The sequence below is a fragment of the Betta splendens genome, chromosome 21, assembly GCF_900634795.4.
Source record: "Betta splendens chromosome 21, fBetSpl5.4, whole genome shotgun sequence".
NCBI lineage: Eukaryota > Metazoa > Chordata > Actinopteri > Anabantiformes > Osphronemidae > Betta > Betta splendens.
In genome coordinates, this window is record NC_040899.1 from 3,827,633 (window position 1) to 3,854,631 (window position 26,999).

General features: G+C 49.4%; 3 protein-coding genes and 1 long non-coding RNA gene across 7 annotated transcripts in view; 2 read left to right on the forward strand and 2 right to left on the reverse strand.

Moving 5' to 3' along the window:
- Positions 1-3,861: 3,861 nt before the first annotated feature.
- LOC129603525 (uncharacterized) lies at positions 3,862-8,615 on the reverse strand. 2 transcript variants are annotated; one of them, XR_008693442.1, is made up of 3 exons: positions 8,308-8,615; positions 4,727-4,821; positions 3,862-4,598 (listed from the first exon to the last, which is right to left on the reverse strand). It is a non-coding gene; the product is annotated as an uncharacterized LOC129603525 (long non-coding RNA). The 2 variants fall into 2 exon arrangements; XR_008693443.1 differs by having other exon boundaries at positions 3,862-4,821.
- LOC114847000 (mas-related G-protein coupled receptor member X1-like) lies at positions 3,916-5,317 on the forward strand. Its single transcript, XM_041068820.2, has 3 exons — positions 3,916-4,113; positions 4,315-4,496; positions 4,577-5,317. The coding sequence occupies exons 1-3, from the start codon at positions 3,916-3,918 to the stop codon at positions 5,106-5,108; spliced, it is 912 nt and encodes a 303-aa protein (XP_040924754.1). The 3' UTR covers positions 5,109-5,317.
- LOC114846894 (radixin) lies at positions 7,814-23,937 on the forward strand. 3 transcript variants are annotated; one of them, XM_029136114.3, is made up of 15 exons: positions 7,814-8,009; positions 11,670-11,770; positions 17,239-17,322; positions 19,276-19,371; positions 19,526-19,648; positions 19,985-20,136; positions 20,227-20,310; positions 20,383-20,529; positions 20,811-20,907; positions 20,995-21,158; positions 21,279-21,409; positions 21,929-22,089; positions 22,168-22,260; positions 22,422-22,631; positions 22,727-23,937. In XM_029136114.3, exons 2-15 carry the CDS (start codon positions 11,759-11,761, stop codon positions 22,889-22,891), a joined length of 1,719 nt encoding a protein of 572 aa, XP_028991947.1. In that variant the 5' UTR covers positions 7,814-8,009; positions 11,670-11,758; the 3' UTR covers positions 22,892-23,937. The 3 variants fall into 3 exon arrangements, with proteins under 3 accessions (XP_028991947.1, XP_028991948.1, XP_028991952.1); XM_029136115.3 differs by lacking the exon at positions 7,814-8,009 and adding an exon at positions 8,038-8,188; XM_029136119.1 differs by lacking the exons at positions 7,814-8,009; positions 11,670-11,770; positions 19,276-19,371; positions 19,526-19,648; positions 19,985-20,136 and having other exon boundaries at positions 17,264-17,322.
- A 39-nt stretch (positions 23,938-23,976) lies between these two features.
- Positions 23,977-26,999, reverse strand: part of LOC114846893 (ribonuclease ZC3H12A-like) — a 13,868-nt gene continuing 10,845 nt past the window's right edge. Inside the window, 1 exon segment of the mRNA XM_029136113.3 lies at positions 23,977-26,999. This exon segment is cut by the window's right edge and continues 861 nt beyond it. Coding sequence (XP_028991946.1) covers positions 26,479-26,999 — 521 coding nt within the window. The 3' untranslated portion in view covers positions 23,977-26,478.

Genomic DNA, 26,999 nt, shown 5'->3' on the forward strand with positions numbered 1-26,999 from the left:
CCTGCTGTGCAACCTTTGCTCTGCAGCGCTACACCAGGGTCCACCTGGTGACGACATCAGCTCTACCAGTGCTGAGCTCTGGCTTGGCACTTCCCTACTGACTCCTTAGGCTAAAGACACCGCCCAATTAGTTATGGTGCTCCAACCATGAGAAACATCTAGAAAGTCCTGGCCAGTCAATACGACCCGTTAGGTCTGATTTTGCCTTTAACCATGCGAGTCTCTGGGACCAACCGAAAAGCTGGGACGACCCCCAGTTAGCTCCATAACTACAGTGGAGAACTTTGGAAGAGGAGTTGCAGTTCCTTCCTCAAGTGCTTCTACCTTGTCCATACACGCTGAAGCATGTCACAGCACGCATTCAAGACAGAAAGAGATTCACATATTCTGTGATGCATCTGAACAGGCCTACAGTATGGCACAGTGGCTTATATGAGAATAGTGACAAGTGATGGTCATGTACATCTGGCTGCCCTCATCGGAGCTCATCTCTACCATCTCTTAGAGAATGAACAGTACGAGAACTGTATTGTGTTCGGACTCGACCACGGTACTGACCTGGCTGCATTCTAAAGCCTTGCTCCTTTAAGGTCTTTGTGGGCACCCGCATTGCTGAAATACAAGAACTGCCCCCCCACACACCTGGCATTATGTCAACTCAGCCCAGAACGCTGTGGATGACATCACACAGGGCAAGTCACTGCAAGGGTTGACAAGACCCAACAGGTGGTCAAGTCAAGGCCCATCATTCCTCCTGCTTGACCCTAACTAGTGGCCTGATCTGACCGGCATCTTGAGTCGGGGTTTGGATCACACTGAGCTGTGCAGATAGTCTCCACAACAGCAGATTTTGTCACTCCAAGCTCCATGGAGTACGACACCTGGCTGCAGTTGTTGCAGGCAACTATCCAACAGTTGCACTTCAGGGGCATCTGGGAACGAGAAATCCTATCATTGAAGACAGCGCTCTACACTATGATTGGAGCGCAAACCAGGTGGAGGGCATTCTTAACACCAAACCATTGGGTTTTGCGCCTTCGGATGTCAGTGATCCAGAGCCTGTGACTCCAAAGTGCCTGTTGATGGGGTGGGCGGATGGGTCCCTGCCACAGGTGGTCTACGCCAAGGAAGAGCTTCTAAATCACAGAAGGTGGAATCATACACAGGTGCCCACGACCACTTCTGGTCCCACTTCATCCGTCCTTACCTGCCTGGCCTGAAGTCCCACCAGAAAAGGCAGAGGCATCTGCAGTGGAGGTCACAGGACTCTGTGGCAAAGCTTGTGGATCCGCAGCTGCCTCAGGCATCTTGGCCGATTGGATGGATATCCAAGGTGCACCAGAGCCCTGATGGACATATTAGGTCAGCAGACATCCAGATAAAGGACAGAACCTTAACCTGGCCATGGGCTAAGTTGGTAGACCTACCACGATTAAAAACAGTCACCTCAAGTTGTTGTCTGTAAGTGAACTGTGTACGGGCTTTTGTTCTGGGCAAATGTACTAAATACATTTGGGGGCGACTGTACAAAAGGGTTCGGAGACGGCTGACGGGGGGAATTCCCACGCTCCATGAAGGGGTCTTGAGTTCCGGGACAGACAGGGAAGAGGAGTGCGCAGAAAGGGGGACACAGACCTGTTAACAGCCGGTACACCAAGTTTATAGAGCATGTCGTTAGCAAACCGTTGCTCGTAGCTAGCGTTCTGTTGCTATACGTTTCCTTATGCACAGGTGTTCATTATTATTCTGTTCTAATTGTCCCGCTTTGTTCTGATTAGTTTAGCGCTCCTGTGATGTTGTGGTGTGGTATGTATACATTTGTTTACACGTTTACACGGTTACACCCAGGATAGTGACAGTCACCCACAGTCAGCTTCCACTTCTTTCAGGGCCCATTTTTAAGAAAACCTTTAATTGTCCCACAAGAGGGAGATTGCACCACACAACAGCACAAAAGCACGATACAGAACAGGAAAAAAAACACAGCAGCAAGATTTAAAAGTCAAGTTGTGTTGGCACAATCCAACAATATACCTCCAGAGTACTGGTCCTCTGCTCACAGAGCTGCTCTGCACCCTCTCTGAGGAGCCTGGAGCTGATGTGGTCAGGGCCTTGGTCGTCCTTAACTCCCTCCTGACCTGCTTCAGACTGAGTCAGAGGGGGGTGAGCGTTGGCTGGTCTGGAGCTGTGGGTTGTTGGGGGGGTCTCTGTTCAGAGGAAGGGCAGAGTGGACTGTAGGTGCTGAGGTGTGAACAGCTGCATTTGGGAGCAGACGCCTGGACTGGAGAGGTGAAGAGGGGCCGTGTGGATGGAGCCTGGAACCTGTTAAAGATCAGGGTCAGCTCATTTGCCCAGCCTTGGAGCAGATATTTACTGAAGCGCTGGTTATCTGCCTAAAGCAGAGCCATGCAGTGCGTTTCCTGCGTCTCAACACAACATCTGATAAAATGCCACATGTCGTGACTGATGAAGCGATTTGATGATTGATTTGATAGAGATATGATACAGGTGAACAGTGAATTGCACAAATGTCACCTCAGTAATAATCTAAAAACAACTTCCCTCTGACGCTCGACACGTTATCGTGTGTTGGCAGTGGTTGAAGTGTTAAATACTCACAGCACGAACATTCAGATTGTGAACACACAGTAACTTCAAAAAACTAATGATGATGCATTAGAGCTGGATTAGAAAATTTCATTCTCTAATCATTGACACCACCTGTGTCACTGACTGAATAGGATTCATTATATTTCAGTGTTGGGAAAGTGAAGCAGACGTGAGTGTGAACCCCATGTTCTGAGTCCTTTAGTACAAAGTACAAACACTGAACTGTTGCCGTTTCCTGTTAGAAGCCTCCTGTTTCCAGAACCAGGACTCAATGAAACCATGTAAATGAGTGAGTGAGTGTTAAAAGCTGCTTCCACTGAGGACATGAATGAATCCCTGTCAACATGTCGATGACTTCTCTCGTTCCTTCACTGAGTGGGTCCACGTTCCGTTCAGCGTCTGAGAGAACGAGGCCTCGTCAGTCAGTGAGGACTGGACCTGGGTTCTACTGGACCTGCAGGTCACAGGTTTGAGGCCTGACGTGTCGTTGGCTCTGATGCTCCTCATGCTCCAACCAGACTAACGTCAGTGACGCCGCTGCAGTTTGCTGTGATGCAGATGCAGTGAGGGCGACTGTGAGGCTGCTGGACACTGAGCACCGTTCATGGATTCCAGGCTCAGACTCAGTGAAGCAGATTGAAGCCGTGTTCCTGACGTCAGTGACTGTGTGTGTTCACGCCCGCCTCTCTTAGATCACACACATCTATCTGATGCAGATAAACACACGCTGCTGTCACTCACACATCATAAGGCAGCAGCTGCACACGGCATCAGCGGTCGTCCTGCGTCGCTCCAAGGTAACGTTCCTGCTTCACATCTGTGTGTTCCAGCACCTGGTTCATCAGGGCCCTGACGGAACCATCAGCAGACGTTTCTGTCTGACTGGGTTTGGTTCTGCAGCAGGTGTCGGTCCGTCAGCAGCTCCGCGTTGGCTCTGAGCCGCTGATGCGGTTCCAGCTTCAGTCGCTAGCGTTGACTGTGACCTTTCCAGGGGTCGGTTCCCTGGTCCAGAGTCATGTTTAATGTGGTTCTGGACTTATTGCAGCTCCGTTTGCTTTCAGGTCCACGTCTTATGTTTCCTGTTCAGTGGTTTCAGCCAAAGTGTGGTTCATTAGTTGTAGTTCAGTCGAGGAGGAGTCTGGTCTCGTTTCCTCGTCTCTCAGTGGAGCAGAAACTTCTGAGTTAGAACTGTGTGTGAGATGTTGGATCATGTTGAGGATTCACTTACTGGACAAATAAACAGTTCAACCAGAACTTTACTGACACTTTATTAAACTCTGTTCTTTTCCAGTTTCTCAGTGAAGAATGAATCAGAGCAACATAAACGACACAATGATGGACACTGCTGACAACATCTATGAGGTTTATAATGGAACAGAAGTTGCAATCACCTACGATGGTGAAAGATGGCTTTATGATAATATACTAAAGGTTTCAACATGGCTGATGTTCACCATCGGTCTCGTCCTGACGCCCATCGCCATCTTTGCTGTTTCCTCTCTGGTTCGTTTGTTATGTCATTTACTTTCTCATGTTGACAGTTGCTCAGTTCACTGTTAAAGACCCTTAAGTCCAGTAAGTGGTGACACTGAGCTGGAGCTGTTGTTTTCATCCTGAACAAGTTAGAACTGACTGATAATAAAACGAAGTCATGTCTGAAATAAAAGTCCAGTTAATGCAACATAAACAACATTAAATCTGCAGGTGAAGAAAGACAACGTTGCTCCGATCTTCGTCATCAACCTCCTGGTTTCTGACGTCATTCAGCTCTGCTCCATGATCATTGTGCTGACAGGACAAGAAACTGTCACTATTATTGGGGAATGCATGTACGTCTTCGGTGTTTCAGCCAGTGTGTACTTCATGCTGTGCATCGCTCTGGAAAGGTAACTTCCTGTAGAACGTGTGTCCATCATTTCATCATGGATGATGGTGGTGACCGTCGTCTGCTGTCTCTGTGTTCCAGGTATCTGGTCATCGTCTGGCCGCTGTGGTACCGAACCAGACGAACAGTCAAGATGTCGCTGCTGCTCTGTGCTGCGGTCTGGACTCTGGCTTTGGTTTTTGCCTTTTTTGATAAATGGGATGCTTCTATACAGGGTAAATTGCACCATACCATCTCTTGTGTCCTCCTCCTCCTCCCGTTCCCTCTGCTCGTGTTCTTCCTGGTTGGGACCCTTAGAGCTTTGTCTGCCTCCATCAGTGTTCGTGCTGAGGAAAAGAGGAGAATTGTTGGACTTCTGGTTCTGGTGTTGCTGATTTACACACTGCTCTTTCTGCCTTTGATCATTTTTAACTTTCTTCCTGATGATAAGCGGAAATTTGTTGCTGTCCTTTTCATTGAACTCAATCCCATTGCTGACTTCTTCATGTACATCTTCCTCAGAAAAGAGGCTGTGAACCAGGTTTGGTTCTGTCTCTGTTGTTGCAGAAAGAACAGAACTAGTCGTCAGTCGTCCAGTGGTTTGAATGATTGTGACACAGTCACAGGTTTGTAGTCAGACAATGAAACACTGGGAAACATTCTTGGCTTGTAGTTTTCATCTTTTGTTAAATATTTAGTTTTGATGAGTGTAGAGCTGTAGTATCTGTTCATGTGTGGAAACATTTTGTTTGTTTGCTGGATTTTGAGTGTTTTAGCCAAAAATAAAGGAACATTTGTCATTTCTTAATTAATTCCAAATTAAAACTGAACAGTTTGATTCGTGCTCTGTCTCTGATTTAATCTGTGTCCAAAGTAGATCATCATCAGAAAATGTCTTTCAGTGAGTGAAGCCCACAATGAACATGGTTTAAATGGATGTTAAATGTAACCTGTGTCGTTGATGTGGAGAAGCTTAAACATGTGTACATGTTCTTCCAGATGTGATTTCTAGTTTTAGGTTGATGTTATTAATGATGATGACGATGGCGCTGGTGTTTATTATTTGTTTTTTCTATCTTCTGGCTTTTGGAACTCTACAGTCTCTGCTGGTGTACGATCGGCAGTTTCTTTTGGATCTTTCACACAATGTTAACAATCTATGCCTGACACCTGTGTGTGATGATAAATTTCTGCCCCGTCGCTGCTTCGAGTGCAGTGAAGCCCCGTAATCTGAGGGCACTTCCTCTGGTTTACTTCACTGAACCCTGGTTTGAAGTCTGGATCATCCTGGTGAACAACACCTGTTTACCTGATGTGACTGGACTCATCGACTAGAGACATCGCTGTAAAAGCACCGCACAGGACGAAACATGAGTCACTAGGAAACATTTTGATTTCATCAACGTACAAGTAATCTGTGATGCACAAATGCAGCTACACTCTGCAACATTGTAGCGAGGTGTCTGGTTTAACGATGATCCATTCATTGTATCAGATTTGAAGCTGGTACCAGATCAGTGGCTTCTTGGTCAGTCAATAATTTAACGGCCTTAATAATAATTCCTGGTGCAACCAAAGTACATCCTGTCTTCAGCATCAGCATCAGATGCTGATGTATTAATGGAGAGAATTCCTATTACTGTCACAATGGCACAATGGTGGAAGGACCCAAATGCACAGCGTGGCTTGAATAAACGAGTGTTTAAATAAGAACGTAGTCAGGCAGGCAATGGTTATACACAGGTTGGCAAAGACGTAGTCAAAAAACAGGCAGAGGTCAAACACACTAGACTGGGCTATCAGAGAATGGGCTAGAATCAAGACGGTTTTACCACACACACCCCTCCTCCCTCCTCCTGACTCCCACTCTCCCCCCTCCTCCCTCCTCGTCCTGTGTGAGGGTCTCCTCCACCATATAAAGCCCTGGAGGCGCCTCAGGGTCCTGAGCTGGAGGCAGCACATGCCACATGTCACTGGAAGTGTTCAGTTTTAAGCGCAGGGCGATGTCACGTTGCCATGGAGACGCACAAACAGCTGTTACGTCCAGAAGTGACCTTAAGGTGTCAGTGTTGCACAAAGAAGCAGCGCTGGAACGACCTGCGTCTCAGCAACGACTTCATGTTGGTAGAAAATATACGTAAATTTACCAAATTATTACTTCTCCAGGACGTTTCACACAAACAATGCTGCAAAATAATGAAACAAAAAACTGGAATAAACAAAAGTGAGAAGAAACAGCCTTGACGGGGAAATAAGAAAAGTTTGATTAAATTCCTTCTGAAAGAGAAAACGGTGCTGTTTATTCCGCAACCTCTTCTCTCAAAGCACCAGACAAAGATGGAAGGAAACGCTCAGGGCGCTCATTTCAGCGTGAAGTTTCACAGTCACGTCTGTGGAATTAAACAGTCCACGTTCAAAGTGATGAATCAGCCTCCCGTGAGACCCGTCGCTATAATCCGGCCTCTATTTCCAACCAGCCTCCTTCTCGTTCTCGTCGTCTCTGTGAAATGACGCTGAGCTCACACTCGTGTCACGTGGTCCCTTTCAGCAGCGACTGAACGCACCGCCTGTAATTGTGGGCTATTTTAAGGGGAACAGATTCCTGATCACAGTCCTGGTGTGCGTTGACTCACGGCTCGTAGATGATGCATCGGAGTCCTCCTCGCAGCCACATGGACTCCGTTTCGCAACACGGCTATTTTCACCCACGGGCCGTGAACGAGGAGCTTTTTCAGGACACGGTGACGAGCGGTGCAGCCTGTTGCGGTGCAGAGGACACGCGAGTGTTTGGTGGAAATCCTCCATTAGTAAAATCATTTATCACCACTACAGGAAACATCTGGAAAATGAATGCATGTTTGCAGAGGGTGAGGTTTGTCTCTGTGCAGTTGTGTAACTGCACCTGATGAAAGCACCGTTTGCTGTCACTGACGCCTGTGTTGTGGACATATGTCCTAAAGCCACACGCTAAATCACACCTCGTCACCGTGTTAACACCTCTGCTCCATTTTCGTGTGAACGCAGATGAAGCGGACTAAACGGTGCCGGTTCACCTCGTGCAGCTCTGCACAGCAGCTCGTTCAGTTCGGCAGAACCTCGGCCCACTCTGCTCACCGTCCGCTTTACACCGTGACGCGCGGATGCACGCGCACACTCAAAGTTTAGCGCCTGCCGTGGATTTGTCACGTGTGGGACCGCTGTAGTTCCCGCTGCGCGGCTCTGCGGAGTTTGAGTGACGGGGTGAGGGGGGAGGAAGGGGGAGGAGGGGGAGACGGGCTGCAGGACTCGCCTCACCACGCCTCGGTACGTAACGGTAAGTTCGTCAGCCATATTGACTGTCTGCGCGTCGTCGGAGGAGTTTCTCCGCCGCTGTCGGTGCGCGCCGTGTCCGGTAAACTGCGCAGCGGACGGGACGGGACGGGACGGGGAGGCGACGCGCTCTATTTTTACTCGCAGGGATATATAAAGAAGTCCTGCCGCCAGCTGGAGGGGTGACAGGCGGACACATCCTCAGCGCAGCCGGCGGTGAGCAGAGGTGAGTTCATCGCCTTCATCTCCTTCCGCTTAAGCCGTTCAGCGGGGATTTACTCCGGTGTCCGCGCAGCTCGGCCCATTCAGCGCGGGAGCGCGCGTGTCGGTGACAGGCGGCGTGGTCCGAGCCTCACCGCCGTTTCTTACCGGCTCCGTGCGTTACGTTTCGGGACGGGAGGACGGGTGAGTGGCGGCGAGACGTGACGCACCGCGGAGCTTGATCAGCTCCACCGCCAAATCTAACGTTCACGTTTGCACGCGCGCGTCGGCGCCTCGGGGCGTTTGGCTAATTAGCCGCTCACCTGCGGAACCCGCGTTCATCGACTCCTCGGAGCGGAAACAACGTTTTTGGACGGTTTGACGACGAGCTTTTCTTGGTTCAACGGTGCAACGAGCAGCTCGTGCGTGTTTATGGACTGGAGTGAAATACGTGTGTTCGATTTAAATGCTGCTGCTGTTCTGTTTGTTCCCGCTGGACACACGCTGAGGACTCTCTGAACGTGACGTCTCGTCCCGTGAAGCTTAACTGACCGTCCGCCCAAAACCTCACCGTGTAACGGACTGGTTCAACTTTTGCGCGTAAACGCCACCGTCGCTCAGCTCGCGCTGATGTGACGCTAGCGGCCCATCTGCTACAAACAGATGCTCCGTCAGCGTCGCACAAGTTTACGCGTCCGTCATTGGCTACTTTGGAGCAGGGCCGTGAGTTTATTGGCCAGTGTACCTGTCGTTTCACTAGCCCCGCCCCCTCTACGGGACCAAATTACAACTCATTTGAGAAAGAGGCTATCTGCATCATGACATGGGATCGCTTCACCAGCGGGTTTTAGATTTCTTTCAGCAGGGTTATTTTTATAACCAGTTGAATAATATGTCTGTGGGTCAGAGAAAGATACTTTTTTTAATTTAAAGCCATTCACTGTAGTGTAAACTCTAAAACTTGGATGTTGCATGTTCAGAAGCAGAGGAAGAAAAGAGCCCCAGTGTTAAACTGTTGTGAGTCCCCTTTGTTTTTTTCATTCACTGTCTCTGTGAACTGAGGTTCACCACATCACTGCTGTGGCTGTGAGCAAAGGCTTCACTGAATGAGCGTCGGCACCATTCAGGAGCAATGATGTCATTGCTGTCAGATCTCCATTCATTCTAACCTGTTTGGACCTTTGGCAGTAGTGAATCTTCATTCCAGTGACTAATGTCTGAGGAGAGCCCTCAGCTGAACGCTCCTGGGGTGTGTGTGGTGTCTTTCTTCCTCTTCGTGTGTCATGCAGGGCCACTGATTCATGCATGAACTTGGATTTAAATCCTTACGGACCAACACGTCTCCCACAACACTTGCCGTCCGCTCAGCAGCAGTAAACTTGATGAACAGCATCGTTTGTCACGGGGGGCGAGAGCTCTGGCAGCTCTGTCCGAGGCCTCGTTTGACCTCGGCTCTGCTTTGTCCTGCTGAGCTCCACTCCACGCGTTTTGATTTAAGGCCTGTAACTTTCACAGGTTTCCTATGAAGGACCAGACGAGTGCACCACCTCCTGCTCGTTCTTTGCCTTCCTGTTCTTTGTGTGATTATTGTTTGCAGGAGAAAACGCCACAGACGCACCTACAACCAAGCATCGGTTGGTGAAGTGCTCGGGCCATTTGTGCAACCCTCCTATGTTGTACAAGTGTTGCCTTGTTGTCAAGCAAAGCAGTTGGTCCCATTTCCTGCTGTTACGGCAGCTGGTGCAATGTGTGTGTTCATGTGGCATCTCCGACTCGTGCAGCAGGAGACGGCGTTTAAACAGGTTTCCTCGTCTTGGAGAAGATATTTGTTCTCCAAATGTCAGTTCTCAGCTGAACTGAGTGGTGGATCAGAGTGAGACTTAAGGTTTAAAGCCTTTAAAAGTAGAGGGAGCTGGTCTTGTTAAAGGGCAGAGGAGTCTAAGAGAAGCAGGAATGTGTAACACAGTGAAACGAGACCCTCTATGAAAGTGTGTGTAAAACGCAACAGTTGAACTTGATTTGGTCCAAAAGCCGCGGGATGAAAGGCTGCAGTGTTTGCAGAGAGCGGCTTCCTTCTGCATGAACGCTGACCTGGAAGCTGCATCCGCTCTGGAGCAGCGCTCTGGTTTCACTGAACCCCTCAGGCTCACGTCCAGGTTTATGAGGGAGCGGCTGCAAACACACAGCGCCTCCACCGCCGCTGCAGCTCTGCGACGGAGGCCACGGGGCAGCGTTAGGTCCTCTCATTACTTCACCGACCGGCTGGACTCACTTCTATGGCTCAGGCTCTGAATGCTTATGTGTTCGCCCTTCAGGGACTTTTCTCATCAGCATTTACTTCATTTGCCACACATGTTCAGTTGGACTCAAGAACAAATTGTAGTTCCGGTGGTCAAAAGTTAGAGATCAGTGCCTCCTGACCTGCAGTAACATCTGTCCCAGCCACATCTGGTACAAACGTCCACTTAGAGTCAACTTGACCGGCTGGTTTTGTCCCTTTGCTCTCTGTCTTAACTCACTAATGGATCTTATATTAGACGACTGAACTGGAGTCCTGGGTCAGTTAAGCTGCTTCTGCTCAGGCCCCAGATTCCTACAGGGTCTGGCAGTAAAAGGAAAGCTTATGGATGATGAAAGGTCCGACTGAGCTGTGCACTGATTGGCAGGAAAAGCCGCAGTTATATGTACGGGACATCAAAGTGACTAATGTGAGAAAGTCAGGAGGGATTTATTTTTCCCAGCATATTCAAAAAAGCTCTGGGATCATAAAATTTACCATAAGAATGTCTAGTGCATTTCAAATATATACCTGTATAAGTCTGAGTTAAGCTTCCACTACAACAGCAGACCTAAAATGGACCAGGAGGCGTTGAGTAAAACCTGTGACTGCGTTGATTCACAACAGTGCGGTGAAGTTAGCAAACAGACTTGTTGCTCACGGATTAAAGCCAAGTCTTCGTTGATTGTGACAGGTTTAAGCAGCTGTGGGCATTTTGGGTAGAAACCGTCTGGTTCCCGTCTCTTTCGGACCTTCTGGCCTCGCTGAGCTGCTCGTTGGCCCTGCTTTGATTCTGTGCTGACATTTGAGAAAGGTCTATTTCTGGCCGCAAAGATCTGGCACCTGCGGGACACCTACCAACTGCTCGCCCCATTTTACATTCTAGTCACTTCAGATGAAGCCACCGTCTTCAATGAGGCCTGAGGAGGAGCTTAGTGCACGTAAAGATTTCTCAGCGAGGAGAAACTGGAGCAGAGGAGAGAAGCTGAGGCTCATTTCTCCCTTAATTCCGAGTTGTGTGTGGTTATTTTTGGACTTCTCTCCTCTCAGCTGATTGCCCAGCTCTCTCTCTCAGAGCCTCGTGCCTCCTTAGTCCTTCCTCTGTGGTGTTTTATGTTGCACCTTTTGCTGTTGGACAGTAACTGAGCTCAGGAGCAGCTGCTGCTCTGCTGAACTGCTTACCTGCGTGTTCCTTTAGCTGCTTTGTGTTTAGCTGACACGCGTTTGTGGGAATAAAACAGTTTTCTACTGGTTTCAGCTGAATTCTCTGGTTGTAGCATTGCAGGTTTTATTAATGAGTGTCAATTTAACTGATGATTATCAGCTGCTAAAAATGGTAATATTATTATTGTGATCTTTTTTTTCCATTAAATTGATGTATGACTACATGTGTTTGCTGCGTCTCAGGCACCGTTGCCCCGTACAGAGGAGGGAAGACGGAGGACGACTTCTTTGTGTTTCCTCGTCTGCAGGGGACGGGCGGAGAGAGGAGCAAGATGCCCAAACCGGTCAGTACCAAACACGGGTGACGGCCTCATGCGGACACTCTGGTCTCATTACAACCTTGCGGTTCCTCCATGCATCTGCTGCATCCATCAGTATTAGGTCATGACCATGTTACCATGGAGCTGCATGTTTGTACCGAGGGCGTTTTGTGTTTTCTGGTTTGCAGCATCTTCTTCATCGACGGCTGATGATGAGAAATAATCTGCATTAGATCAAAGCTCCTACAGGAAGTCATGAGAATATGAGTTTCTCTTTTCATGCGCACAAACAAATTAAAGCCTCTGTATAAATTAAAGCCAAATACAAACACCAGTTCTCACAGCAGAGTTTGAACTGAGGCTGTGGGAAGTTACCGTCATCGGTGAACCCGTCAACTCAGTAGAAATAGGTGATTGTTGCTTGAACCGGTTGCTGTGACGCCGTATTCATCTGTACATGAAGTGAGCCCAGAACCTGTCGTCAGCTCTGTCAGTCAGAACTAATGTGTCTCTGGAGTTTGGTGCAAACATGCACAGAAGCACAAGACTCGGCCACTTTGTGGAATGGTCCTGTCTATTGAAGGGAGCCAGCACAAAGAGGGCTTTCTCTTCTATTTTCGGACTGAAGGACAGTGGGAGCTTTCATGTTGCACACAGGCCGAGTTTGCACTGCGGCTTAAAAACCAGGTTGTTACAGTTGAGCCTTGGCAGCAGGAACATAAACTCCAGGAATCGTCCTCGGTCGCAGGGGATGGTGAAACTAAAGCACCTGTAAGAGCAAATATTAGAGACGGGTGAGAACCACAGAGCGTGTTTACAGTCCGGCTCCTGTTGACTGCTCAGTTATGTGCAGCCAGCTCACAGCCAAGCCCTGCTCCCTCAATCTCAGTAATGGGGAATTAGGCCAGGTTCGATTCGTGGAAAGAGACGAGGAACATGTGATGTCGTAAAGAGGATGGAAAGTAGAAATATAGAGGTGAAATAGAAGGGGACTTGGAATTTGGGATTGGTGTTTATTTAAAATTGGTACAAAGAAGCCAATAAAGTGAATGAATAGCAGGAGGTACAGTAGGAAATGGAGCAGAAGCAGCGTTAGGATGGACGGATTATTGGAACACGCTGTAGGGAATGAAAAAGGGACACCGAGGGATGAAAGAGGATTTGGGAGAGGACTGAGTGACGGGCACTTTGTTCGCATACAGTCTGGAAAAATGACACCGTAGCCGCGCTCATGTGGAAGTCCCGCTCCGGTTACGCTGGGCTATACTTTGACATTAAGCCTCGCGGTTGGACAGTAAGCCCACCAGCGCTTTCACTGCACGTCTGGACGCGACCCGGCCGCTCCCCTGGTGGTTAGAACCCGGAGCCCGGCGCTGTGGCGCCGCTCCGCTAACACAGCAGACTGCAGACGCGCAGGTGAAGCAGTGAGCCGCCCAGGACCCATAAACGCTCTCTGTTTTGCGGGCCAGCGCCCCAGGCCCCCATTAGGCCCGGACCCGGTCTGCAGCGCGACCCGCCCTGCGGCCGGGCTCTAATGGGCCCTTTTGCACATGCACCCTAACACAACACGCGTCCCCCGGGGTGGCGCTCGCTCGCTCTGGGGCCTTTGAGGAGCCACGGAGGATGTCGGACTGATTTGATCTGGTTAAGAAGGAAATGATGTAGCGTTTCCTCACATTCGCAGCTTGTACATGTTGTTAGACAAACACACTTTCACCCTGGTCTGCGTTCCTGCTTTCCTCAGTGTGATGTGTGTGGTTTCCAGTGCGTTTCCTCTCTTCCTTCTGTTCAGGTCCAGGTTTAAGTGCATTTGCTGCCCACTCAAATTAGTTATTAAATTCAATCTCACAGTTTTACACAGCAGCTGGTGAGAAAGCGTGTTCTCCACACAGAGAGCTGTTCTCATGGAGTGGAACTCCGGGGCTGAACAGGCATCTCTGAAAGCTGCTCCGGGCTCAAATCAAATCATTTTTTTTAACTTGCTCTTCTGATCTTTTGGTATTTCTTTTCTGCACTAAAGCAGAATAAAGAAAATCTGACCGATGTGGGATGACGTCGGATCTCCTCCAGGGTCACAGAGAAGGCGATGAACCTCTGAAGCATCTATGAACCTGGGGCCAAGCTCAAAGAAAACACTGCAGTGACCATCCAGCCTTCAGCGCTGGACCGGCCTCGTTACAGGGAACAGGGCTCAGAGAAGGAAGGGAGGAGGAAAATACTAAGATGATCACTGAAGTGACTGAAGCACATGGCCTGAGGGCTGAACGAGGCCGGAACACCTTTCAGAACATTATTGATTTCCTTGGGTCTGTTTGTATTTCATTCAACAGCAACATGAGGCAGGATGTCGATATTTATCTGAACTTGATTCTTAAATAACTGTGTGTGTGTGTGTGTGTGTGTGTGTGTGTGTGTGTGTGTGTGTGTGTGTGTGTGTGTGTGTGTGTGTGTGTGTGTGTGTGCGTGCAGACAAACATGCGTCAGAATTTTAATCCAGGGTGTGAGATGTGGTGGGGCGTCGTACATTATTGATTTATTGCTGCGTTTTGCACATGTTGCCCCTCCTGGTGGTGGTGGGGGGGGCAGCCTGTGCCGGAGCCTTTAAATATTTCAGAGGCCCATTTTCATTTATATAATGTGAATTATCCAAGTCACTGAATCTAATTAGCGGGAGGGTGTGAAGTTCACTTCTCCTCCCATTGGCTCCACAGCTTTGGTTAAAATGTTTAACCGAGAGTTTTATCCTCTAAGCTCGATGCTGATTGTTAAACTGGTGGTTTAGAGACTTATAATGGTTGGATCGTCAGTTGCTTTTGCTTTTGCAGACAGTTCACACACTGTTCATCCTTGGTTGGTTTGTTTATGCTCTAAACTGCATCAAACTTGTTGTTTGTGGCAGTTGCTAAAGACGGTGGAATCAATAAAGCCTTTAGTGGAGAGAAGGTGGAGAGTGTCTGTAGTAGATGAGTGGAAAGAAGACAGGCTGGCCCTGAACCCCTCTAAAGCCGCTGTAAACCAGCTTAGCTACCAACAGATTGTAATTATGGCTGTCTGAGTCCACACACACACACACACACACACACACACAGAGGCAACAGGTGGGCTGTGTGTGTTTGTACACACTAGACCACTGTTTAGCTGTCACTGCTGGTTATGAGAAACGTGAAGGCTGGTAAACACACACACACACACACACACACACACACAGAGTCAGTCCTTGTCTATTAACCTGTGCATTGCAGATGACAGCATCATTCATGGATCTGTCAGTTTTGAGTTTGATGAATGGAGTTTGAGTAAATACTGCGTGCTGCTTTGTGAATGAGTCAGCGTTGACGCTTTGCATAATGAGTGGCTCTCACTTCATCTTGGTAGTAGGTGCTGATAGGTTGGTAGACGTGCTGGTGCTAGTGGTTGATTCAGGGCTGTGAAGCTGGAGTGTCCTCATGTCAGACACAAACAGTCTGCGTCCAGGCCTGATCTGAAACATAACACTCCACATGTGCTGATGAAGTGCATCCACTGTGTTCAAGCAGTCGCTTTATCAGCTTAACGTTCTCCGTATCAGACGCTCCCTCCTCCCTCTCTGTGTCTTTGGGCTCCGCACACTCGCTGCCGTCCAATTCTGTGCAGACGCAGATTTGTGTGTGAAAGTCACACAGTTTTTGTTACAGACGGAGTTAAAGAATCCGCTCTTACATTGATTTGTCCTCTCCCGTCTGGTATGTTGTGCACTAATGAATTGATAAACCAGCTCATGTCAGTGAGAACAGTCTCAGCCACTCAGCCTTACTTCAGCTGCTGCGTTGTCGTCCTGCTTGGCGGAGCAGCTAAGCTTGTGTCTGAGGCCGGCCCTCTCCGGGTCGCCCCGCGAAGGGTTTCAATCCCTCTCTAGGACGCCCACAAGGCTTTTTAGAAGACTTCAAAATCAGCTACAAGGGTGTTGCCATGGAAACCTTATCAGCCCGAGCACAGAGACCCATGACATGCAGTGATAAACAGAATAATGCCACATTATGGGTTTGGGCCTGTGCATGCTGTGCATATGGCTGAGCTTCCATACAGAGACACATCAGCACCGTGTGGTTCCCAGAACGTCTCACCGTCCACTCCTCTGACACCACTTCATCTGGATTTTCCTTTTTTAATTGTCATTTTTTTTATATAAATGAAATGATGTCTTGTAATGCCTGTCTGCCTGCCTGCCTGTCTGTCTGCCTGCCTGTCTGCCTGCCTGCCTGCCTGCCTGCCTGCCTGCCTGCCTGCCTGCCTGTCTGTCTGCCTGTCTGTCTGCCTGCCTGTCTGCCTGCCTGCCTGCCTGTCTGTCTGCCTCTCCTGCTACAGACACATGTAATGATGCAGCAGTTTTATCCTGAAGGCAGGTCACAGGTTTCTTTGTGCTGTTGTTTGATCTGTCTCTGTCTCGTCTCCCTCTCTCTTCCTCCACTCTGTTACCTGAGGCTTGTCCCAGCTGGGTTCAGTGCAGTCTAATGTATTACACCTCCAGTGGGAAGTGATAGCGAAGCCCTCATACTGACAGAATGTGTTTGAGGATCTAAACAGGCTCCAGCTCACGCTACTGTAACACTCTGTCTGTAAAGTTGTCCTGAGTGAAGGCCTGTGAAGAGCAGAGCTCCGCTGCACCTCGCTACCGTCCCAGCGCCAATAAGACGTCATGAATAATTCAGTATGTGTTTGAGTTTAGAGTGTTGTGCACAACATAAAGATGAAAACAAAAAAAGCATCAAAGAGGAAGAGTTTGATTCAATAAGGACCTTTTTTTAATTTAGCACTTTCAAACTCTGTGCATCCTGTGTTTTTGTCTCCTTTGATTGATGCATATGATGCATCTGGTGCTTGGGATCTAAGGTCTGACGGCTGCCGGTGCTGATGACTTCCCTTCTTCCTGGCAGCAGGACGAGCAGCGTACACAGTCTGACCCTTAAATGGAGTGTGTGTGTGTGTGTGTGTGTGTGTGTGTGTGTGTGTGTGTGTGTGTGTGTGTGTGTGTGTAATATTTATAGCAGTGTGACAGGAAAACACTCACACACACCCAGCACCATTAGAGGCTCCTCACCTGCTCATCATTTTAATCCAATTTGTTTTTAATAATAATGAATAGTTCTTAAGAACTTTGTCGTTTGCTGCTCAAACTATCCGTTTTTACATAGTTCATGTTTTTTTTCCCCACAGAGGTTCTAAATTCTGTTCACATTCAGTCGATGAGCTTCGTGTCTTAGCATCACGGTTGTTCTGTTTAATCATTTTAGTCTGTTGAGTCTCAAGTTCATCTCAACTCTTTGTTCAGATTTATATTATGTCAAGCAGCCGTGTGCGACTGGCAGCTCATTATTGCTTTAGAGTCGTGACGTTTCCTAATGGAGCAGATTAAGTCTTAAAGCAACCGATTTTCATTTCCAATAAGGTTTTGTGAAGTATTATCTATGATGTGAGTTTAGCTAATGAATATTGAATCTCTTTGTGTTTGGCAGATCAATGTTCGGGTCACCACCATGGATGCTGAGCTTGAGTTTGCCATCCAGCCAAACACAACAGGCAAACAGCTCTTTGAACAGGTAAGACACGCTGCTCGACCACAACCGCATCCTCGGCCTCGCGTCCACTTCATGTGCAGCTCTTCTGTACGTTACCACTGATGAGCAGGACGCAAAGCAAACGCCTGCGTGCCAGCTGGGCCCGGTACCGGTTCTGTAGGGGCACCGCACAAAGCAGCCTTTGTGTGCAGTGGGAGACAGCGGGTGAGTGTTGGCCGGTGTCGGTGGCAGAAGGTCGGCTTTCAGCCTCGTTTCATGTCGGCTGTGACGGCCGGTTGCGGTGACGCGGCATGACACAGAGCTGCTCCCGGAGAGAGGCAGCGGCCTGATCCCATAAATCACATCATTATTTTATGTTTTAACACTGTGTTTGCTGCCGTGCCTTCGGTGAGGTCCCATTAACCGTATGAGTGTAACGCACACACCTGTCAGCCCTCATCTTCTCTCCTCTCATACACAAACTCACTAGCGTCACCCTACACCGCAGACATGCCTGACCTCCACCTGGCCTCAGGCGCGGCTTTTCTTTCCCTCCACCGATTTCAGTTTCACGTTCAAGGTTTTGGGCTCCGTGGGCAGAAAGAACACTTTCCCTTGGGAGGCACGCAGCACGTCACATTATTGTTACTAGGAGCGTCTGTGGAGGCGGAGTGACATGAATCCAGCAGATTGAGAGGAGATGAGTGATGAGGTGGAAACGGATCGGAGGAGCATCATAAACGAGCTCAGTGGAGAATCTCAAACATTCTCATCCATGACTCTAAATGATGAAGAGTTGTTTTTTACATTGTAGGAGCTGACCTCTAAACTTCTGTCGGTCACTAATCACTCACAGGATTTACTGTGGACCTAATGTGATTTGAATCCTCTCCTGCACTTTCACCTCCATCCCTCGCTCTCGCTCATCGCTGTGACTCTCCTACCCGTCTCGTGCACGTGGAGGCTGAGTCACCACATGTGAATGCTTCAGCTTGTTGTGCCGAAGTATCGTCATAGCAACTAACTGCCCAGTGATCTGTGTGTGTGTGTGTTGGTGTATACGTACGATGTAAAAACAACTATTTTTCAACATCTTGTTTGTTTTCTGTAATATCTCGATTGATCGTCATTGTTCTAACCAAGAGACTGAGGAGACAGAAGGTTAGAAGTGAGTGAGCTGACAGCTGTGTCCGGTCGGAAACTGACCTCCTGTTGGACGATGAAGTTTCACATGTTGATCCTGAGCTCTAAATAGAAAATGTGTCTCCAGAAGGCGTGTTAGCAACAAACCCAGTGTTTAGTGTTTTGCTGATGGAGTCTTCGAGGGTCTGTTCTGGACTGAGGCAGTGCAACATGAAACGTGTCAGTAGATCCTGAAAGCTCCTTCATTTTCAGATGATTCATATGAATGAGGCGGCTCCATTGATAAACGGGCTAAATATAAAGTCCTGTAAGCTCACACACGCAGGACTGAAAGGCCTCAGCGTGAAGGGGACGCTTTTTAATCAAACTAACAGTCGTGTTATGCTTTGAACCGTAATCACACACTTTGAAGCTCTCTGTCTGATGTGGAGGCCTCACTTCCCCCGTTTCATCTCCACTTTCCAGGATCCCTCTGAGCTCCTCGGCTCAATCTGCATGCTGAGCTTGCAGCATCTGCATAGCGCACTGCCTCTCCCACTGGAGGCCACTGTGTAGGAGTGTGTGTGTGTTTCCACTGCAGGCTTTCGATGGGTGTTTGGATTCTCTTGTGCATGTGATTATGTGATGTTTATTGTGTTAATGAGTTAATCATGCGGCACTGGGAGCCACCGTATTGACTGTGAGTCACACAGAGCCTGAGTAACTGTCTCCTCAGGGACCCATTGACTTGGTTTGTAAAGGAGACGATGGTCTGTGACCAACACGTCATGATAGAACTCATTCTCTGAGCTGAGGCTTGAGCAACGCCGGCAGCGATACGTCATGATGTTCTGTGAACTGGTGCGTTTGCAGGTGGTGAAGACGGTGGGTCTGAGGGAGGTCTGGTTCTTCGGTCTTCAGTACACAGACAGTAAAGGCTACGTCACGTGGCTCAAGCTCAACAAGAAGGTGAGACGCTCGTTTATTTTTAACGTCTGCGTCCATAAGGTCTTTGATCTTCTGACTCCTGATGAGCTGAACTGTCCTCGTACCTTCATAATGTCATAATAGTAATAACAGCGCAGGAGGGTGACAGACAGACGTGTGTGTGTGTTTGTTCCAGGTGACACAGCAGGACGTGAAGAAGGAGAATCCTCTGCAGTTCAAATTCAGGGCCAAGTTCTTCCCAGAGGACGTGTCTGAGGAGCTCATCCAGGAGATCACGCAGAAGCTCTTCTTCCTGCAGGTAATAGGTCGTACGAGAGGTCTTAAATAATGTTTGCTGGCTCATTCTTAGGAATTTTAGCCAACGCTGAAACCAGAGTATTGTGTAAGTAGGTAACCTACACCAGTGTGAAAATGGGGGGTTCCCAGACTTTCCATCATTGCCGGTGTCTGATTTCACAGCGACGCCTGCAGCACTTGTCCAAATATAATGCTTGTTTACCCTGGATGAGCCGACCGAGCTCCTAAATCGTCTCTGCTGGGAAGCCCCCGGGGCCGCAGCTGCTGACCGTGTGTGTGTGTGTGTGTGTGCGTGTGTGTGTGTGTGCGTGCGTGTGTGTGCGTGTTCTTCCTCCAGGTGAAGGAGGCCATTCTGAACGATGAGAACTACTGCCCCCCAGAGACCGCGGTGCTGCTGGCCTCCTACGCCGTCCAGGCAAAGTATGGAGACTACAACAAAGACCTTCACAAGCCCGGATACCTGGCGTCAGACCGGCTGCTGCCACAGAGGTGCAGCTAGACACAGACGATGGAGCTGGCGATGAGCAGCGCTCGTCCTCTGACTAGGGTCTGACTCGTTTGTGCATGTGTGCCCTGCAGAGTTCTGGAGCAGCACAAGCTGACAAAGGAGCAGTGGGAGGACAGGATCCAGACGTGGCACGAGGAGCACCGGAGCATGCTCAGGTGAGTGCGTGCTGCGGCGCGGGCGGGAGGTGGCCGTCGCGGGCGTTGACACCCGGACGTCTGTGCCCGCAGGGAGGACGCCATGATGGAGTACCTGAAAATCGCTCAGGATCTGGAGATGTACGGCGTCAACTACTTTGAAATCAAGAACAAGAAGGGCACGGAGCTGTGGCTGGGGGTCGACGCCCTGGGGCTCAACATCTACGAGCACGAAGACAAGTACCCGACACACACACACACACACACACACACCACATGTAACTGACAGCTTCAAGTATCAACACAGGTGGAGAACCACAGGAACGTTCCTTTGTAGTTGGAAGAATAGCCTTTTGGGTCTTTGTGGCAGCTCCCTCAATGTTTCGTGTGACGACAGCGCCATCTTGTGGCACGAACTAAATTCTCCTCAAAGGATGAATCAATACGATGCTTTGCTATTAGAGTGTAATAACTCTTTAATATTGGTTTTAATTCTGATTTAAAAATCTGTGGTGCTTTAGGTTGTCACCAAAGATTGGCTTCCCCTGGAGTGAAATCCGAAACATTTCCTTCAACGACAAGAAGTTTGTCATTAAGCCCATCGACAAGAAGGCGCCAGTAAGTGCAGCAACAAACCACCATGGATGTCTTTACTGCAGCGTGTTTCTGCACTCCAACCCGCTCATGTCCTCCTGTGCCTCGTAGGATTTCGTGTTCTACGCTCCTCGGTTGCGGATCAACAAGCGCATCTTGGCGTTGTGCATGGGAAACCATGAGCTGTACATGAGGAGGAGGAAGCCAGACACCATCGAGGTGCAGCAGATGAAAGCTCAGGCCAGAGAGGAGAAGCACCACAAGCAGATGGAGAGGTACGGTGCCCAGCAGGGGGCAGCGCTGCTCTGCGGAGGGTTCTCCTCAGGCTGAGATGACAGTGTGTCTTAATCAGCTCTGACGGTTGATTCTGCACGATCTCTGTGCCACGTCTCCAGAGCGCAGCTGGAGAACGAGAAGAAGAAGCGCGAGTTCGCCGAGAAGGAGAAGGAGCGGATCGAGCGCGAGAAGGACGAGCTGATCGCCAGGCTGAGGCAGATCGAAGAGCAGACGCAGAGGGCTCAGAAAGGTGTGGGCGCTCTCTACAGTACAGCGCTCCGGCTTTCACACCCCTGCACCCGCCTAGCAGTTCTTAAAGGGTTTCAGCAAAAGGCAACTGAAATTGAAGGAGCAATTCCCAAATTTGCATTTTGTCAGCGTCCATCTGTCTGAAAACCCTGAGTCTCTCACGCTGCAGCTGGTTATAGCAGGTTCACACAGCAGCGGCTGATGTCAGCAGAAAAAGCAGACGGGCCCGAGTCTGTCTGCCTGTGGGAAACGAGATATCTGATATCATGTTTCTGAGAATTTGCATAAAGCGGAGACTCCAACACAAACTCACTCTACAGCAGCAGCAGCAGTGAGCCTGACTGCCACTAAAGTAACAGCCGCCCCCCAGGAAAAGTACTTTAATCAATTCAAATATAAACACGCACCAGATTGTGTGCATTTAGTTCAGAGGCTCATCCATCTGTAAAACGTGCATCACATGATTAAGATTCTCCTCCTGCACCTGCTGAGCTCTGTGGCTCCTGCGTTGTCTGTGCAGAGCTGGAGGAGCAGACTCGCAAGGCGCTGGAGCTGGAGCAGGAGAGGAAGCGGGCCAAGGAGGAGGCCGAGCGGCTGGAGCGCGAGAGGCAGGCGGCGGAGGAGGCCAAGGCGGCGCTGGCGCAGCAGGCCGCCGACCAGATGAAGAACCAGGAGCAGCTGGTACCTGCAGAACCACGGCCGCGTGTCCTACGTGGTGAAGCGCTCGCTCGATGACGTCTGTGTCTCCTTTCTCCACAGGCTGCTGAGTTAGCGGAGTTCACGGCCAAAATCGCTCTGCTCGAGGACGCCAAGCGGAAAAAAGAGGAGGAAGCCACAGAATGGCAGCACAAAGTAATGTCCTGTTTGTCAGTGTCTTTGGTCAAAGGAAGCATTTTGTGAAATAACCCCTAAGTTCACAGAGTTAAGCACCGTTTTGTCATCTTTCGTCTCATGACTCCTGCAAACACTGAACCGTGACCGTGTGACTGTAGCATGTCTTTGTTTGCTCCCAGGCTCTGTCGGCGCAGGACGACCTGGAGAAGACCCGGGAGGAGCTGAAGGTGGCCATGACGTCCCCCCCGGCGCCGGAGCACGACGAGCAGGACGAGGCGAGCGCCGAGGCGAGCGCCGAGCTGCTGAGCGACGGCGTGGAGAGCCAGCGCAGCGAGGAGGAGCGCGTGACGGAGGCGCAGAAGAACGAGCGCGTCAAGAAGCAGCTGCAGGTAGAGGAGACGCGCCCTGCAGACGCGCTCAGGCCTCCCCCGTGATGATGGGCGACATGCTGGTAACCCTGCAACCCTGTCTCTCTCCTGTCCAGGCCCTCAGCTCGGAGCTGGCCCAGGCCCGCGACGACACCAAGAAGACTCAGAACGACGTGCTGCACGCTGAGAACGTGCGGGCGGGCAGGGACAAGTACAAAACGCTGCGGCAGATCCGGCAGGGCAACACCAAGCAGCGCATCGACGAGTTCGAGTCCATGTGAAGCGGGACGATCGAGGGCGCGGGACGGGCCGTGGCGTTGCCGCGGCGACGCCTCGCTTTCCCCGCGGAGCCCAGCTCCTGCCGGCGGCCCGGACGGACTCCTGCTTCGGCTCCGGCCGTGAGGGAACACACTTGGGGCTCACGGGCCTCGCTGAGGCCCGGCCTCGGCCGCGGCCGGCCGCACCGCTGCCCGCTTCATAGAGCTCCGCCTCCGGCCCGGCGTCGGACATGGACTCTTCTCCTGCAACACTGACCGTTTCCACGCTTGCATGTGTGATAGTGACCCAGCAGCACGAGCGTTAGATTAAACACTGGACTCATCGGCTGTGCTTGTGCTCCAGCAAACGGCCATTTGTAGCTTGGTGCCGCTCGCCCGTACAGCTTTAATACCGGAACCTTGCTCCGTTACATCGTTTCAGTCGTTTGTTTGAAATGCCTTATTCATGTCATGTCGTATGGCGTTGGCCTGTTCACTGCTGGATGGCCGTCAGATTGCAAACTCTGATCCTCTGACGACTGCCTGTGCTTCTTTATCCAGTGAGACGTCTGTTCCCTGTATTTTACCCCCGGTAAAGAATGCATTTCTATTTCCAGGTGAAAGCAAAGCAAGGTTGTCAGCTTGGATCTGCTGATAAAAATACAGTTTGTCATCAGTGGAAGTGGACATAGCGTTGTTTTATAATAACAAGTTGTGTAAGTTTGGCTGAGTCACCAATGAAACTCCCACTTTACAGTAAATGTCTGGAAAGATCTGGATTTAAAGTAGCTTTTGTTCTGTATAAATTATTAATTTGAAATCAGCCATATTCATGATTAAGTCCATTAATGGGGATGGTTTATTTAAAATATTTAACATTTAGAAATATGTGAGCATCCACAAACAAATGTGGTAAAACTAAAATAGTTGACAGGTAATAAACGTTTAATGCTGTAGATTTAGGAAATCATTTTTCTTTTACTGTGTCTGTAGAGAAGTGAGGCTGCGACAGCGTGGCCGTAGCCTGTGCAGGTGCACTGTACCTAATAAAGTGGCCAGTGAGTGTTTAACGTGCACGCCGTCATTCAGGAAGTCGACACGACACCGTATGAAAGCTTGAGCAGCGCTTTTATTGCTCACGTTGACATCACACACACAAAAACACATGCTGAACATTTCAGGTTTTCTTTTTTTGAGTTAATAGCATGGAGAAACAGACTCTGCTTTCATTAACTACAACAATTTAATGAAGGATACAGTCGCTCACATGTCGAACATCTTGTCTTTCAAATTCTCTAATTCATTATAAGCCTAATTAAGCAACACGTGTTTTGCTTGTCTCACATCAGACTAATGTGTAACTTGGCAGCGGTCCGGTCTGAACCTTAGGGCACCGGGCCCAAGACTCTGATCCACCAACAGCAGCAAAGCGCTAACGCTCCCACGTCGTCTCTAGATTTGGTTTAATAACCACCGCTGGACCTGAGCAGCCTTTGGACTTGGCTTCGTTCCTAATGAGGCGGCAGAAATGAAGCTGTATTAAAGCACGATAGTGTAGGAATAAAGGCAGGACTCAGCTGATGAACGGGGACGTGTTTGGAATGTGACAATAACAACACTAGGGAAGGGCTTCTGTCTGAACAGAACCCACAGACGTGTTCAAAGGTGCGTCCGGACCAGACACGAAGCCCGTTTCAATCCAGAGGATGTGAAGTAGAACTGAACAAGCAGAAATCTTCCCCCTGTTCAGACACAGCTGGCAGCACTGAGAGCTGATCATTGCATGAAAACGCTGCGCGGAAGCTGTGATACAACAATGAGGATGCGTCGCACACACACAACTCCGATTCCCAGAGACAACGTGGGTTCAGCCACAACCATCGCTAGACGTCAGCTTCACGCTCAGTCTGAACGCGGGTAATTCATGGAACAACAGTACATCCACTATCATCACCACCTCTTACTGCAGGTTTACAAACTATTAAAAAAATACGTCACTCTTATGATAGAAAAATAGTTTTGGCCCTCAAACACTAAATGTGGACTGTAAAGTGTTGAGGTCATTACAGGTTAGTTTGTAGCAAACGCCAGCACACGGTGCCAGCAGGGCCCTGACTCAGCACGTCAAGGGTTCAGCAGTGTGAAGGAGCGAAAGGGTCCTGAGGAGCTGGAAACAACACGCGCTTTCTGTGTCCTTACACATTCTGAGCCCGAGGCTCGAACTTGAGAAGCAGTTTGCTCTGAGGCAAACGAAAGGCTCAACCGCCTCCTCCGCGTGGTTTCCCACCCAGATCCAACTGCACATTTTTAGCTTCAGTTGACTGGCAGCATAAACAATAACAGTGACTCTGCATCGGAGACTTCCTCGTATAAATAAAGTTCAAAGGTGACGAAGTTCGCCACCAATACTTAAAAGGTTCATTGTTCTTTAAATATTCTCATATGAACAATGTTCTTGTTTTAGAAGCATAAAGGATACAATTTGTATCAACGCAGACATCATCTGGCTCAGAGATATTGAACTCAGCAACACAAACCGCTCCAGAGGCAAAACAATCTCACTGGTGGAAGTAACACAAGTAGTATTAGTTCGTGCATCACATGCGGTTCAAAGCGCTTCACACTGAGAGCTTCCACAAACTGAGGCCTGTTTGGAAGCCTCACGTTTTGGGCGAACAATTTAAAAGAAAAACAGACTGACGGTTAAAGGAAGGAAACACAAGACGCTGATGTCACCGGGGAGATTAGTTACACTGAGAAACGCTGGTAGAACTAAAAGCTACGTGACGTGTCTGTGGAACCAACGCATAATCGTATGAACCACTGGCTGAACCGTCAGGGTCAAACTCACTCACAAAATAAATTAACACATATTATAAATTAAAATCAAACTAATACAGTCCTCCTTCAGGTTAAGTGGTAACCGACACACCGCTGGAGATGATGAACTGTGAAGTCAGCTGACAGCGAGGAGGAAATAAGTAAAAGTCAAAAGCGTGGGGTTTTCAAGTGGACTTTTTCCGTCTTCTTCTGTGGGTTCCATCTGAGTTTCACTTCCCTGTGGGGGGGAAATCCACTGCAACTGATATGACACCTGTCAAAACCCGACAAAGCCCTGGATCCGTTGGTCGGGCTGATTCAAGCGTCGAATACGAAACGGATCTCTGCAGTAATACTAAAATCCTGCATGGCCTCATAATGACATGCAGATGATGAATGGAAGCTGGAGATAAACCCTGATTGATTGCCAAAAGAAAAGCCGAAGAGAACGCAACAACAAAAAGTGCCAAACAGGATCCATTTAAAATCTCTAAATAAATTAAAAAGCAAAAAATAAATAAATTTCAAAACAACAACATTGTCACCCTCGACACACATTAAAAGCTTCCAGAAGCACGTCTGTGTCTTTACTCATAACCAAAAGTACAGACATGCGCCTCAAACTCCCACCGTCCTGATCTTAAGTGCTGAAATTGCAACCACATTCAACATATTGCTAAGTGACTATTTCCCAGATAAATAATAAGAGGAGGAGTTTCACATCTTTCGCTTCTGGTTCACAACTTTGTCCAACTTTTATATTTTCACCCAGTTACAATGAAGCTACAGCGTCAAGAATCACGCTTCGCCATCAAAATCGCAGCTGCAAGTTCCTGAGGATCCATCACGTGAGGATACCTGCTCATCACTGTCCTCACCAAGTCCGGAGGGAAGATGCCGCACAAGTTAACGAACAGCCGCTCCCTGAGCTCCTGGTACCGGCCCAGAGGAGGCGACTCCGGCTGCTGGGGGAGCGCTGGCAGGTGGCTCCTGTGGGGAGCGATGAGAGGGGAGGACACCTGGGGGAGCGGGGGAAGGCGTGAGGCTGAGGAGTGGGCTGGCCTCCCCCAGGGGGAGACCTCTGGGCTCTGGTGGGCGAACAAGTCATAGCGAGGCTTAGGCGACTGCTGGTAACGGGGCTCCCAGCTCATTTGGTGCAGAGGTTGTGGGTTCAGGCCAGAGAAGCCTCTTCTGGAAAAACGAGGCGACTCCTCATAGTCCTGAACCCCCCCGTCTTGCCAGAGGGAGCTCCTCTGGTTAAGCCTCAGAGGGGAGCCCTGAGGGTGGGAGTGGACAGCTGGGAATTCTCCTG

Excerpts from the sequence above, each read along its gene's own strand:
- LOC114846894 (XM_029136114.3), top strand. Across the intron at positions 20,530-20,810 it reads ATCTACGAGCACGAAGACAA|GTTGTCACCAAAGATTGGCT; the intron begins GTACCCGACACA and ends GTGGTGCTTTAG. Across the intron at positions 22,261-22,421 it reads CCACAGAATGGCAGCACAAA|GCTCTGTCGGCGCAGGACGA; the intron begins GTAATGTCCTGT and ends GTTTGCTCCCAG.
- LOC114847000 (XM_041068820.2), top strand. The coding sequence starts at position 3,916 with ATGAATCAGAGCAACATAAACGACACAATGATGGACACTGCTGACAAC. Across the intron at positions 4,114-4,314 it reads TCTTTGCTGTTTCCTCTCTG|GTGAAGAAAGACAACGTTGC; the intron begins GTTCGTTTGTTA and ends TTAAATCTGCAG. Across the intron at positions 4,497-4,576 it reads CTGTGCATCGCTCTGGAAAG|GTATCTGGTCATCGTCTGGC; the intron begins GTAACTTCCTGT and ends TCTGTGTTCCAG.